The sequence below is a fragment of the Myotis daubentonii genome, chromosome 1 (genome assembly GCF_963259705.1).
Source record: "Myotis daubentonii chromosome 1, mMyoDau2.1, whole genome shotgun sequence".
NCBI lineage: Eukaryota > Metazoa > Chordata > Mammalia > Chiroptera > Vespertilionidae > Myotis > Myotis daubentonii.
This window is the reverse complement of record NC_081840.1, coordinates 39037615-39053638: the sequence shown is the minus strand read 5'-3', so window position 1 is coordinate 39053638 and position 16024 is coordinate 39037615. Positions and strand designations below refer to the sequence as shown.

Genomic DNA, 16024 nt, shown 5'->3' with positions numbered 1-16024 from the left:
CAATAAACACATTTTGGATAAAAGAAATAAAAAGAGAAAACACCTTCGGGGTCTCAGGAGAGTCACAGTGCCAGCTGCTTCAGAGAAATGTACCTATGAGCAAAGAGCAAAAGACTCCCCAGGCTCTTCCTGGCAGAGCTGTATGTACTATGACAGCCATAGAACCAGAAAATGGTCACACCTTTAACAGAAAGCTCACAGGAAAGAGATCAAGCAGAGATGGTAGTGGGTGTGGGTGCAGTCAAGGGAAGAGATGAATGGTGCTCATGGATATCTGATGTTGGCAGGAGAGAGCATTAAAGGTGAAGTGTTAATATACTTGTTTTCATCCGACTCCAACAGAAGACCAGATGTGATCTTCCTAAAGAATGGCTTTCCAACACATCCTGACAAGTGCAGGGTGGGGAGGAAGCAAGTTGCACCCTGTTATGTGTAAATGAAAAACCATAAGGTAACAGACAATACTAAGTACACTCCCACCCGTCTTCAAACACAAAGACAGAGGAAAAGTCTAATGATTTGCCAAGAGACTATTTTTGGGGAGAACACACACGCACACACGCACACACACGCACACACGCACACACACACGAGCAGCAGCAAAACCTTTTCTCCCATTCTCCAAAATGTGCAGCACTTAGAACTTAAAATTCCTATTAATTAATCTATGTTGTAACTGTTTTAAAAGGGTCCTGCTTATAATCAACACTAATAAAAGAGAAAAATGGTAATTGGCGTACGAGCTACCCTTTTCATTGGCTAATCAGGGCTATATGCAAATTAACTGCCAACTAAGATTGGCAGTTAACTGCCAACAAGATGGCAGTTAATTTGCATATGTAGGCACAATGCAGGGAGGCGAAAGGGAAAGCAGGAAGAAGCCCCCTGCCACTGACAGTGATTGGAAACCCAGGGGGGAGCTAAGAGCTGGGGGGAAGGACAAAGGCGGCCCTGGGGCCGCCTTTGCCCTGCCCCCCAGCCATGATCGGAGAATCAGGTGCCTTTGCCGCCCTGGCCAGTGATAGCAGGAAGTAGGGGTGGAGCCAGCGATGGGAGCTGGGCACGGTCGAAGCTGGCAGTCCCAGGAGCTAGGGGTCCCTTGCCTGGGCCTAAAGCGAAGCCCACGATTGCGGGGCCTCTGCAGCTGCGGGTCCCCGCTGCCTGGGCCGGACGCCTAGGCCAGAGGCATCAGGCCTGGGCAAGGGGCCGATCCTGCGATTGGAGGGTGATGGGGGTCAACGCCTGAGGGCTCCCAGTATGTGAGAGGGGGCAGGCTGGGCTGAGGGACACTCCCCCCCCCCCCCCACACACACCCAGTGCACGAATTTCGTGCACCGGGCCCCTAGTACATTGATAAAAGGCTACATATAAACATCATGAGAAGAAACGGAAGGAACATTGAACATTTTACACTATGCAACTTGTCTCCCTATCAAATTCGCATTGGTCACCGGAGTGAAAAACACAATGTTCCCTGGGCATTTTTATTTTTTCACCCTTTTGCTTTTCTTTTTCCTGGGTACTCTGAGTCTGAAACTGAAAGGAAGGCTGTACGGACCGGGGAGGGCATCTTTCAAGAGGGTCTGGGAATAGACGGGACCCCTGGGGAACTCAAGCCTGGAGGTATTCTGAGTTTGCAGCACCTAAAGCAACACATTAGGGAGGAGGCGCAAAAACAGAGGGGCCATTTCTACTTTTAGGAATTCCCTGTCTACCAGGGGAAGGAAATAGGCAGTGTGGTCTTAGACATAGCTGGCAATTAGGACAAGGTTCTAATTCTCTGTCTTTGGCTGGACATGTGATCTTAAAGGGTAGGAGGGGCCACTTGTCAAATGAAGTATTCACACCAAGGGATGACTCTTCATAATAAAGAAATTAAGTGTGGTCAGCAATTCTCTAAGTATATTCCAATTTTTTAAAAGTCTGGTTAAATAAGTTTAGAAAAACTTTCCTCCCCCCCCCCCCCCCCCCCATAGCACCAGATTCACACTGCATTTAGTGTGCCAAAGGCTCTTAAAGCCTTGCTGTAAAGGAACCTTTTAAATCTGGCATTTCCCAACTTACTGTCTGAGATGACTTAACATCTGCAGAGCATGCTTTGGAAAATGATCCCTATACCCCTTCCAGCTCCAGAATCCTGCTGTTCATGACGTTCTTCCTTGGAGACTCCACCTCTTCCCCCCTTCTGTTGTGTAGTCAGGTAGTCAGCCTTTCATTGAATCTTTGGGCTGAACCTAATGCACTACCCCAACACTTTCCTTTTCATGGCCTCTATGTTATTTAAATGCTCGCATGGAACTAAAATAGGGTGTGCAGCGTGGTGGCTCAGTGGTTGAGCGATTCCCTATCAGGGCATATGCCCAGGTTGTGAGCTCAATCCCCATTGTGGGGCATTCAGGAGGCAGCCAATTAATGGTTCTCGCTCATCACTGATATTTCTACCTCTCTCCCTCTCCTTTCCTCTCTGAAATCAATAAAAATATATTTTAAAAAAACAACAGGGTTGGACTAGATGACCTCTAAAATTTGTTCTAACGCTGAAAATTTAAGATTTTTGGAAAATGATCACAAACATCCACTAAAGTATGAAACAGGACATACATAACCCGGGCTGTTCCCATCACAGCACGAATGTTTACAAACGGAGACCTTTGAGATGAAATCCTGTATCCTGCCATTCTGTATACTAGTACTACCCTAAGCTCAATACTATAAACATTTCCTTGGCAACTTCCTTCTGCCCTGGGCTGATGCAAAAGGAGAAATGAGGGAGATGGTGTGGGAGCTCCCTAGACTCATCCTCGAGGTGACAGAGTTCAATGGGGATGCTTCCTGCCAAGTGTGCTCTATTTTTCACGTAGGTAAAGGATTATAAAACGCTAGTACATACTGCCCATACCTAACCACAAAGATATTTAATGCAAGCGTTTCCCATTCAGCCAGGGCACCATCTGATTCCTGGCAGAGGCTGAGGCCTAGAGATGGCAGCAGAGCAAGATAAGAGGCAATTTGAGAATAACCGCAGAAGTCAACTACCCAATAGTCACACGGTTTAGTCAAATTCTAGTTCTCCAGTGTCTGATTGCCATATCCTCTTTGTACTTTGCCCTGACCCTTCTTTAACACCCCCCTTTTTTACCCTCATTTCCACGCTAACAAAAGATTTTAAAAAAACAACAGTAAAATATACTCAAATTAGTTTCTGCCATTGTTCCAAAGCCTTATTAGTAGCTGGAAAGACAGAAATATTAACGTAATTAATCAAACAGCAATTCACTAATTTCCCCTACTCCAGGCCTTCCAATGAAACCCCTAGGGTAGGTCTGACTCCACAGCAGTGCATGGGGGCACTGGCCATGACACTGCACTGGCAACTTTTCTTTTCCTGTCTACTCTTCGCAGGAACACAGACCTGGGACGTGGGGTTTTGAACCAATGCCTTGGAGAGCAGGATGCTTCAGCCCGCAATAGAAACACAGCAAGGAAGAGAATGAATGTTTACATGTCACTGAGGGCTTCCATAGAACATGTTTAGTGTGAGAATTTTCAAAGGCTGACAGATGTAGTTTGACAAATAAATAAAACATAAGATTCCTACGGCTTGCTTCACATATAAAGGAGTAGTTATTGGAAAAGAGTACACTTTGTAATTATGTTTTGAAACACAGTGACACTGGATTGTAAGTATAATTACTATTGAAAATAAAGTTATGAACTAAGAAAAGGCTTTTGCAAAAGCTAATTTTAAAGTAAAAATAAAGCAAGATTTAATCCAAAACATTCTCCTTATTTTAAGTTTAAATAACCCTGGGGAATGTAACCGGATTAAAATTGAACGATCTAACCAGTATTCAGAAGAATCATCATAGCATATACACAAAATAGAGAATAAAATTTTAATGGTATCAAAAACAAATTTTTGGCCAATTTAGTACTTGCTGGAATAAAGTTGTAAAATGTTACTCAGTAACTGACTTAGCTTCTAAATCAAGCCAGAATCATACATATTCTGTATATTACTTGAATATACACAAGTACATTACATGATAACATGCAGACATAGAAACAAGAAGAGTGCCGTGAAATCAGAATTGCTATCTCTGTTGATGAAGTAATGAACTGAAAACAAAACACCTGTCCAGTAATCTGGACTATCTCATTTTGAAAAGGGGGTTTTGAATGTTGTTCCTTTCAAGGATTCAAATTCCATGTGGTTAAGTTTGATCTTGTTTTCTGACTATGAAAAAAGGGAAACAGATATATTCCTACAGTTATGGAAATATAATTTTCTTTTTACTCAATATTAAACTTAAATGTTTGATAGACTTTCTTCTCAGGTAAAAAGGGCTCTTCGCACTCTAGTGGTTAAGAATGAATTCCTTAAAGCTCTTAGGCATTTGAGTGCCATACCACCCACAGCAACGTATGCTCAAGCACATTTAGTAACAGTCATATGAGATGCGTTTAACTTTCCTGAGAACTAAGTTAGACCTAGGAAATAAGCAGGGTATGAAAATGACCTGAGTTCACAGGAATCTCTAAATTCAGAAGAGATTACTTCAGCTTTGCTAAGATCTCCTCAAAAGCCTTTTAGAGCAAGGGTTTCTTAGTCACTTATTTGGTCACGGAGCCTTGGAATCTTTTTAAACATTAAAAAGGAGTGTTTTATGTTGTGCAAATTCAATGAAAGGCCAAAATAGACAAGAGGACTGATGGTGCTGAGTAAAACCTACAGGTAAGCCACAGATCCCACTGCCTTATAAAGAAAGAAGGCGAGATGTGCAATTGGCCAACTGTGCACCAGGCTAACGGTTTCTGGAAGCTAGAAAGATCCTTGTGCGGTAAGTGAAGACAGCACCTTAAGTGGAACCTAGTGGAAGCCACTCAGAAGTGAGGGATGGTTGTGGCAGAGACGGCTACTGATCCCCTCTAGGTGACTCTTTGTGTGTGAGAACCCAAGAACGTGTAAGACAAGCAGAGTAAAATATTAGCTTCAGCCATTTCTCCAAATTATGAATTGCAACTTCTGTTACTGTTTGCAAACTACTAAGAGGTAACCTGTGAATTATTAGTCACTGCTATCAAAGAATATGGTCTGGCTTCAATCTGAGCTCTTCTGATTTGCTCTGTTATCTAATTCAAGGCACTTTACATGTTTTGGTGCCTCAGTGTATTAACATGTAACATGAGAAAAACACTCATTTACTTACCTCGAGGAGCTACTACATAGATTACTGACTGTTAAAGCACTTTGAGCTCCTCAGATGAAAAGCACTGTGGAAATGATTAAGCTGAGGAAAACTCTTCTAATGCCTTGGAATTCTTATCTATTGTGCCTTATGTCTCAATCATGTTTTCTGAAACACTTTTAAAATAGAACCTGTTAGTGGCACTCTGTCCCTTTATATATGTTGTTTGGCACATAGATGTTTATATATTTAAAATAGTTGTCATACTCCTGATTCCAAAGAAGTTTACTAAATTTTCCAATAAAGTTAATGAAATGTACTCCTTGTGGAGTACTATGTTAAGTTTAGAAGACTTTAGTTTTCTCTGAGCTACATGTGACATAATAAAAAGTTCTGTTTTTTTCCAAAATAATTCAACTAGTGTTATTTGTGTGAAACTACAAGTTTTTAATGAAAAAAAAAAAATACTCAAGGTATGCCACAGTGTCTATATATTCATCTGAAGAGTACAAAGATGACGTTCTGAAAAAAAGAAAAGGTCTTAACACTATAGAAAATAAATGTTTTTCTTAAATTGTTCAAAGAAAACATTTAAAAAAGTAATGTTTCATACATTGAAATAAAGCAATTTGTCAGAGATAATAAATTATAAATACAGTAGTCCAAATATTGTTTCTTTTTTAGCCTTAGTTTTGCTACAAGTTAAATTCAAAACATTAAATGTTATACTCTTCTTTCAAAGGAATTGTGGAAATCTAAAACAATGATACCACCTTATGATCTTTACATAGAATATACTACATCGTGACCATTTTAGACTTATAACATATTTTGGTTAATACATTACATTCGACCCATTAATATGCCTTTATATTTGGGAGAAATTAGATTGCAATTTATAACCTTGAAGTTCACCCAAATGTTCCTTACTTCTAGGTCTTGCTTGATTCTCTGCAGGGGGTTCTATCAGACTCATAATTAAAATGATGAAAATTGTAAATTACTTCTTTTGGACTGAAAAATGTCTTGCTTTTAAATAAAATAAAGTGCTTTTAAATTCAAATATTTCTTGCTCTAAACAAAACTGAAACATACTTAAACCTGAAATCTCTGTATCTTGACACACATATTTTAATAGAAAAAAATCATTATTGGGCCATTAATGTCCTTCACAAGTTCAAATTGGATCTAAATCGGGTTTTGCATTATTATCGTGCTCATGTTTGTACATGAAGGTTAAAAGAAAGAGGGCAACATCCAAGGATGACCAATAGGCAGTATGTGACGTGACAGCTGACCAATAGCGGCTCTCCACAAGTCCTTCTCTGAGTTCAAAGTCAATTCTGTGATCCAATTCCACTAAAAAAAAAAAGAAAAAAAAAAGGAATAAGACAAACGAATAAATATTACAAAAGAGGTTCCATATAGACTTATGAGTTGAGGATAAAAATTTAGCTAATAGAAGTGATTCTTCTAATGATAAATATGTATATATATTTTAAAGTGACTTTCCACTCTAATTAGATGGGAAAAACAATCAGAAGAGCCTTATTACCTCAGGATTCTATGTGGTGAGTCCTTTCTTTGTCTTCCCAGGTTAATGTGAAATAATAATTGAAGAAAACATACAAAAATTCATTGCCAGGCCGGTGTGGCTTAGTGGTTGAGCGTCAACCCATGAGCCAGGAGGTCATGATTCCATTCCCGGTCAGGGCACATGCCCGGGTTGCAGGATTGATCCCTAGTAGGGGGTGTGCAGGAGGCAGCCGATTGATGATTTTTCTCTCCCCCTCCCTTCTCTCTCTAAAATTAAAAATTTTTCACTTGGTATATTTAGGGTAAAACAAACTGGGCTCAAATGCTGGCTTTCCCTTGTGCCTAACCTGTAAAATAAGGAAAGCAGCCCTCCTGCAGAATTATGGGCCAGGCTTACATGCAGCAATAGCTGTGGGAGTGCAACAGGTCACTAATGGCCCCTCCAAGGCTCTGGGGGATACACTAGAACAGCGGTTCTCAACCTGCGGGTCGCGACCCCTTTGGCGGTCGAACGACCTTTCACAGGGGTTGCCTAAGACCATCCTGCATAACAGATATTTACATTTCAATTCATAACAGTAGCAACATTACAGTTATGAAGTAGCAATGAAAATAATTTTATGGTTGGGTCACATGAGGAACTGTATTTAAAGGGCCAGAAGGTTGAGAACCACTGCACTAGAAGATAACCATCTTTTTACCGTGCCACAGTTAGTTTTCTTCCCCACTTGGCAGTTTAGATTTTGTCCAGTTAGCAGAGCCTAACATGGGGAACATACATGTGCTCAATAAATGTCTGCTGTGGCTGGGAACGTTAAACTGGGAGGAAGAGTGCTAATTCTTGGGAGGAAGGACTTCATTTATAACAATGCTGCACTCAACGATTCAGTGAATTTAATCAAATCTTTTCTAAAACCCACAGAAAGTCCTATAATACCTGTTAGAGAAAAAAATCACAACAAATCAAGGTTATAGGAAAATTTCAATCAATTCATTTAATAAATCCTTAGAGAAAAAACACTTAGAAAATTGGTATTTTGATCTTCAGGAACTAACTCTTTTAAAATTATGAGTGAGCCATATAGTCAGTATTTTGAAGGGTCCATCTTCAAAACAAAAAACACCCAAGTTACTACCACTCACATTCAAAGTCTGCTCTTTGTCCAGAGCCAGAGAATGTGAAAAGTGAAAACTGGCAAAAATTGAGGAGGAGGTTGGAGAAAAGTTGGGTTTTGTTTTACACTGGGATTTTGTTAATTGCATGTAGAAAACCATATCATTCTAGAGAATAATTTCATTTAAATGTTTAGCAAGTACTTATGTTAACAATATTTTATGACAATACCTTTTGGTGACTTAAAAATGCATCTACAGTTGTTATTTTTCCTTTTTTAATTTTAATTTTAGAGAGAGGAAGGGAGAGAAAAACATCAATTTTTAGTTCTACTTACTTACACATTAATTGGTTGATTCTTATATGTGCCCTGACTGGGGATCGAACCTTCAACCCTGGCGTGTGGGGACAACACTCTAACAACTGAGCTATCTGGCCAGGGCTACAGTTGTTACTTTTCTATTCAACTGTTCTTTTCTGACAAGAAATGTCCATGGATCCATCTATGCATTCTCAAGTAAGGTTTACACTTCGACAGCACAAAATACCAATTAGTTATTAAACCATTTGTAAGATATATCAACATAGGCTTTTATAAGGTTTTTTAAAACTGTTACTTTCCTCATTTAAATTATAATAAGCTAATCCATAAATTAGAAATAGTTGAAAGCCGTATGTGGAACTGTGTAGTAGTAATGTCTGCATCTTTTATCTTCTGTATTCCATGTGACATTGTAGGTACATTCTGGCACAACAGACAGGAAGATGATAAAAGAGGGAATTGGAATTCTCAAGTATGATGAGAAAGAGTCAAGGTGAAGTTAGTTATAAAGGGAAAGGAGAAACAGAAGAGATGGGAAAGCTATGAATGAATATTGGTGAAAACCACCTAATAACTTCTAAGAATTCCCTTTAAAATGCCACTGTAGAAAATCTTACTACTCTAACTAGTCTTAAGTTGAATTGTGTTTTAAAGTTAGAGTGTGAGACTTTTCTTGTTATAACAAGTGTTATTGGTTCCACTTTAATATTATGTACCTAAAATTTATTCTTACTATGCTATTCTTATGTGCAGCACTGCCTTTCATATATTAGACACTGAAATGCCTAATTTAATTGTTACCCTATTATATGCCCTTGTTATTCTTATCACCTAGACTTTAGGGACTTTAATAATTGTTAACTGACTGGCCCTCCCTATCCCTTTCTATTTATCTTAGTGTGTCCCTACCAAATAGGATCTAGGTAGCTAGCTTGTACCTGATGAAACTTTGTCTTGCACTATCTTTAAACAGTTCACCCCAGGCAGTCTGGCTGCTGGTGTGGTTAACCTCACATTTGTGTTGATTCTGCAGGTGGATGGATAGAATTAGATGGGCTTATGTCTCACCTTCTCTCTCCTGTGTATAGAGATTTCCCAAGGGACTGAGATTCTACAGGACAGCACCATTCTATACAGGGTGGGGAAAAGTAGGTTTATAGTTGTGAGTATGCAAAAACAGTTTATTCTTGTATTAGTATTTAGTAATTATTGCATTGTTTTCCATACAAACAACTGTACACCTACTTTTGTTCCACCCTGTATGTGCTGTGAGATGTCTTACCCAAAGTGGGCCCAAATCTACCTGGAATTGCCATGGACCTACTTTCCTATTATCTATATAATAAAAGCCCAGCGACCGTTATGGTGGAACGACCAGAACAACTGTTTACTATGATGTGCACTGACCACCAGGGAGCAGACGCTCAATGCAGGAGCTGCCCCCTGGTGGTCAGTGTGCTCCCACAGATGGAGCACTGCTCAGCCAGAAACCAGGCTCACAGCTGGCAAGTGCAGTGGCAGTGGCGGGAGCCTCTCCCGTCTCTGCGGCAGTGAGCCGAGTGGTAATGAGCAGTGAACAGGCAGGTGGTAAGGAGCGAGGGGTCCTAGACTGCAAGAGGGCGCAGGCCAGGCTGAGGGACCACCCCCGTCCAGTGCACAGATTTCGTGCACCGGGCCTCTAGTTATCATATAAAGAATAGGCAGCATAACACAGCACAGTAGTTTTTCCCTAGTTTCTCTCACTGAGTTAGGTCAAAGAGAAAAAAGAACATAAAATTGTCACTTTGTCCTTCTTTCTCTTTCTTGGATGAGTAAGTGCTAGAATTCTCCTATTCACAAAGAAAAAGATGAGATTCTTGAACAGCTGAAGAGAAGTAAAAATGAGAAAAAAATGTTGGCTTTTAACCATCATCAGCAGTTTGCTTATATGCTTTAAAACATGGATTATTTTCTTTCCTGGGGAGTCATGCAGATGAACACATTTCCTCCCCTACTCCCCAAAGCAAATGTCTGCAGTCCACACCAGTGTGAAAGGAAGTGTCCTCAGTGTTGTGCTTAGATTAGTGGTCTAACGGCTTATGGAGTTGGGAAGGCTTTGAGACAATGCAGGACAAATGTATGAGTAGACTGATTTTCCTTTCTCCAACTAAATATGCAAAAAGAACAAACTGAATTATTTCTTTCCGTAAATAACAATTACATGAGCAGAGACCAGAGTGAGCACTTTCATAAGCTCACTTCTTGAGGGGAATTCACTGAGTTAGATCAACATAAACGGTGGCTAGGGAGAAACAAGCACAAACAAAATGAAATCAGCTTGTTATATTAAAACAGTTTTGAAACTTGTATCAAGTAAGAGTTGTTTTGAAAACAGAAAAAAAAGTAAGCAATTAAATACAGAAATTATAAATTTAGATATAGTTCAAACATCCAAAGAAAAACCTGTAATGTCTTTTGTTAACGACAAAATACACTATTAAAAAAAAATGGAAAAAGTAAGGAGTTGTGGAAAAAGGAATGAAAAGTTAATTGATAAAAATAATTTAAACTGCTAATATTAATCCTTCATGATATTTAGAATCTGCTGAAAGAGAATGAAAACATCTCTTGCATCCAATACTAATTTTTTTAAGCAAATCTACCTTTCAAAAGAATATTAAATACAGGGTGTCTTAAAAAATGTATACACACTTTGAATAATTTTAAATGCAGTGTTTATTAAAATACATTTTATTTTCAAAATTGAGCTATCGGTTATTAAAGTATGTATACATTTTTTGGGGACACCCTATATTTGTACTGAAACGAGATATCAGCTATGAAATACTTAGTATCAGCCCTAAGTGGTAGTGTTACTAATATCTGAAATAGCTAGATATAACTACATCCTTGACGCTATGAAAACCTTTTACATCTAGTGTAGTACATAGAAAGTATAGTGAAGCCTTCAGGACAACAGAAAAGGAAAAAATGGCGTATGCTTTTCTCCCTCTAAAAGGTTCCTTCTCTGTAGGAGTATATAGGAGTATCATATATTTTAGCACATAAGGCACTAATCAACAGTTGGGTTTCAGGATCACTACCATTTAAGATTAGAAAATACATATTAGAAAGTACATATAAAATAGTGTATAGGCTGATTTCATAGGAGAAGTAATGCAATTTTCCAATGAGCAGAACTCTCTAAGTAGATCATTTTCATAGTATTCTGAATGCTATTCCTAACATATACCATACCGAGGGTATTATCTTTATTCTGCATTACATTTTCCGGAAAAAGAAGATGTGGGAGATTTAAGAACGACTCCTGAAGTCTGAAATCTGTGAAAAAAAAACACAAGATGCTGTAAAGTATTGGCTGATAGCTATAAATGGCCTTCAATGATGCAGTGGCCAAAAGTTAGAACAGTCCTCCCAAATAAGCCGACTGAACCTAGCATACATAAAGAAGTATACATTTTGATGTTTGTAAAGATTTCTTTCATGGAAAATGTAAGCCTAATTAATTTTGAAATATAATGTCATAATCTGTTAACATCCAGATACCCCTAAAATGTATAGTTCAAGTTCTGATATAGAGGGAAAACAATGCTAAAAGAAACAGACCTTTCTTTTTCATGTTACAAACACGGGGGAGCATAAGAAATGAAGTAGTGAAACCACTAGGAATAAACCTAGACTTTTTAAAAAGAAATGAAGAATAGTTAGTGCCATCAACTTGATGACAACTGATAGAACTTATTCTTCAAAGAGAGAAACCCTGATTGATCATGAACTCAAAGCCTGTGTCCATCTTACCTTCAAAGAAAGAGAGAATCAAACTTGGTAGCTTCAGAATAAAGGTTATGGAGAAGAACCGAGGCAATGAAGGTGAGCAGAAAGAAGGAAAGAAGCCAGAATTACCTAATCACAATAACCAAATTCAAAAAGGAAGACTTGAGCAAGTTTTATGATTTGCAAGAGACAGCCAAAATAGCAATTAAGACTTAAGAAAGTTGTTTCAATCAGGATTACACAGAAGAGTATATTTTTGAAGCAAGTCCAAGAATTAGTAAGGCAAATCTTGAGGATTTGATTTAAAAGACAGAATTCTACTATAGGAGTAGTGGTCCAATTTTAATAGTTATATCTATATCTAGAGATGAATATATGCAACTAAGATTCATGATTATCTCAGATTTAATTGTGTGTATAGTTGACAAGAAATTTACCATTAGGCCTAACAAAGAATTTATATATAAAAGAACAGCAAATGTATTTTGTTAAGCTATCAAAATAAATGATGCAATACAGCTAAGCACCTCTATTCACTGTTGTCCTGAAAGAATAGGTTTCTCTCTTACCATTTTGAATATTACTATGTTAAAAAACAAACACTGAAGAATAGTTTTCCTCCCTCAGATTCTATAGATTCTCTCTGTCTTCATCATCCTTTCTCTTGTGCTACATACGCTGCTCTTTTTGTTCCCTCATTCATCCCACTATTTACTCTTTGTTGTGCGTTAACATTATGAGGAATTGTGACTTTTTACCTATCCTGTCACAAAATTCTTTCAGAAAAATTATTTTTCCTCAGGAGTTTTCTTTAAACATCTGCATGTTACAACACAGTTCTGTATTTTCACAATCACAATCCTGATATTAAGTAGAAGTGAGAGCTTAAGTCACCAATATCTTGCAAGAACATACAAAATTTGTACAAATATCAAAGTATAAAATGAACTTTCTAGGCAGTATTCAAAAGGCTTGCAATTAAAGAATTTCCAGTACTTAGAATCTAACAAAGATAAGATCAAGTTAAAAAAAATGCTACTGGTCTAAATAGAAATGTCCAATGTCCAGGATAATTAATCCTGGGGTGGGGTTCACTTGGAGAAAGATCCAGCCTCTAGGAGGCCACAACTGAGCTTCCTTCTAAGCATGTTTTACGGATGGCAATGCTGGCCATTTTGAAATTCAGAGCAGCAGACACAGTAAGAAAACAAGTCTTTAAGTATCTGAAATGAAATGTTTAAACATCTTTAGAGAAAGTTTTCCTCTTCACATACAGAAAGGAAGTAGCTAGTTTCAGAATCTACATTTCCTTATATAAACTCACGGAAAAATAGGACTTGACTTTTCAGTCTTATTTTACTGACACTTAAAAGTGAGGGCAAATTTAGACCCTTGGAAGTAAATATATACTAAGTAAGTGTTTCACAACAATTCACGATGTTAGACCTTTTAAATCCACTGAAAAAAAAATTGAACATAGCTCCATTCCAATGCCATGTCCAGAATAAACTATCCATTCATTCACTCATTTCTTGAGTACCTGCTTTGCACTAGTAGTCGGGCTAGAACTGGAAGCCATGGTTTTAGTATCGGGTTGGATAAAAGGAACAGTGGGATAAGTAGCAGAATGGCTTTGGCATAGTGGTTTTTAAAAAGTATCAAGAGTAGATACAGCATAGGTTTAATGCAACAACATGAATTTGAGAAGACCATGTTTTTAAAAATCTACTTTCTAAAAACCAGGGGGTGCTTACCTCAGAGAGATTTGTTTTATGCTTGATGCTTAAGACCCCCATGCCATAAGGCCCTGATTATTATTAATTCACCAATGCAGAGAATAAAACTGCATTTACCTGGGAGTAGTCTTAAAAATATAAGCAGCAGAAATGGATTTTTTCTTTAAAAGCTTTAGATTTTAGAGTTGACTGCCTGTGTTAATACCATAATCCTCTCTGCTCTCCTCAATTTAAAAAAAGATACAGCATAAAAAAACAGTATGAACTAACATGCAGAATCAAGAAAGCCAGAACTGCTATGTGGAAGGGTCTGTGTTGCCACAGTGGTAGTAGGAGGTGAGGCAACTGGCTTCTTCTCGTCTTCCATTGAGTCTTTTGGTGTCTCAGATGGCTGTGCAGTAGATGAACGTCCAAACCTTGAGAACAACATTCCTCCAAGTCCCTTTCCAATGCTAGCAGCCCCTGCATTTCACAAAACAGGGCAGTCATTCTGCTGAATTACACCACATACCAAGCCAAAGAGCACCACCCATAATTATAGCCAATTGGCAGAGGCACCAAGCTCTAGTCATGTTTTTCCAGAGTGGGAACATAAAAAAGTTACAATTTATATTGTAGGTTTCTAAATAAAACTGGTATTGAACAGAAAGAGAATGTAAAGACTCTAAAAATATAGCTTATAAAAGAATAAAGATTCTATTTTACTCAAGTGATCATTATTTATTAAAGTATTTGGTAAAATTAGGAATATACGACACGGGCATATATTTACTGTTGATATGCTTAATACTGAAGTTAGATGGATAGGTAATAAAAAGTTATCAATAAAAAATCTGTATGATAAAGTGACATAGCAATTAAACCAGCAGGTAAAGCCTATTTAGAGTGCCATCTTGTGGCTTTTTATATTAAGGCAACTTATAACCAAAAGCAATGGACAAATTCAAGTGGCACATTACTGAACTCCAGTGCTACACCAAATATTGTAGCTGTAATGGAGAGCATTCAGAGACAAATTCAATATCCTTGTTGCCCTCAGGAAGGACACAATTTAAGAGACTTTTGGGACATGGATCAGAGAACTAAATGGCAGGGGCACCCTTACAACTCAGGTACCTTCTCATTTCACAGATAAGGAAGCATTAAGATCTATGAGACTTGCCCAAGATCTCACAGGAAGTAGTAGGGTCAAGTTAAAATGAGGGACTTGATCCTCAGACCCCTGTGCATTCAGCTATTTCACATCTAAAATTATAGGATTGGATCTAATTAGAGAAGTTCAAATATGAACAGCGAGAGGGTAGTTATTTCTAAATACACGGATTAACTGTTGATTGGTTTGTAATACATAGAATAATTCCAAATACCCCAAATTTAATGCCTGAATAAAAAGTATTTATATTCATTGATAGGAATACTGAAGCGAAATTACCTAATATGCTTGCTTTGCCTATATTTGTTATAGATTCTCCATAGTGTCGGCGAGGCAAGACAGGTGAGGTCACAGGGCTTGGTATTGTGGAAATGCCTTCATTCTCTGAAACGGAGGTAGATTCTTTGCATGGGTGGAGAAAGCTGGGCTTCATATGCTCATACGGTAAAGGATTGGAAGTATTATACCAGTGAATCTGGACTGGTGAAATGTTGCTGTAGTGTTTCAGTATTAACGGTTCTAACCTATAAGCCTTGATTAAAAAAAAACACAAAAAACCACAACATTAAGGCTCAGATTTTAGTAAACTCTATTTATTCTTATTCTATTGCATGCTCAGCAGACCTTAGGGAATTTTTAAAAACCTGATATTTCTACCATGTATTTCCCATTTGTTCACTCTTAATAATACGTAGTTGGTCTAATATTTCCTTAATGATGGAACTATAAAAAAACAGAGTTAGTCTAGGATAATAGTACCCAGAGAAAAAAATTCATTTTTATTATGGCTTGACATCATCTAACAGATTAATTTTAGTCTCACAAACAAAGCAGAAGCAGTCATGAGTAAACTGGAACACAGTAAATAAGGGCAATTATTACTAACTTAGAAGCTCTTAGTAAACCCCACTTTCAAATAGATTAACATAGTAACACACAAATTAGATCCCAATAGAAGACTATTTGTCTACTGCGAAGTGGAGGCGGTACAGCAGAAATGGCAATGGATTTGGTGTCAGTATTCCCTGAGTCCCGTCACAGGGTCTCAGTCTGTTTCCTGAGCTGTAGAAAGGCGATGACACTGCCTACATCACAAGGATGTTGGAAATAGATAATGTTTGTACAAACTGCCTAGCACAGTTATGACATAAACACTAAAAAAGCATTACTTAAAAAAAATCACAAAAAACTATAAAATGA

The 16024-nt window shown here is 38.0% G+C and overlaps 1 protein-coding gene across 9 annotated transcripts in view; it reads right to left on the bottom strand.

The window, feature by feature from the left end:
• Positions 1–3882: 3882 nt before the first annotated feature.
• The window catches only part of DDHD1 (DDHD domain containing 1), an 89466-nt gene continuing 77324 nt past the window's right edge, over positions 3883–16024 (bottom strand). For 4 of the 9 annotated variants that reach the window (XM_059695606.1, XM_059695633.1, XM_059695614.1 and 1 more), the window contains 4 exons: positions 15104–15356; positions 13942–14133; positions 11399–11482; positions 3883–6548 (listed from right to left, as the gene is read on the bottom strand). In XM_059695606.1, the coding sequence (XP_059551589.1) occupies positions 6367–6548; positions 11399–11482; positions 13942–14133; positions 15104–15356 (711 nt within the window). In that variant the 3' untranslated portion in view covers positions 3883–6366. The remainder of the gene's footprint in view (positions 6549–11398; positions 11483–13941; positions 14134–15103; positions 15357–16024) is intronic. The other 5 variants (XM_059695624.1, XM_059695650.1, XM_059695670.1 and 2 more) reach the window with 3 other exon arrangements.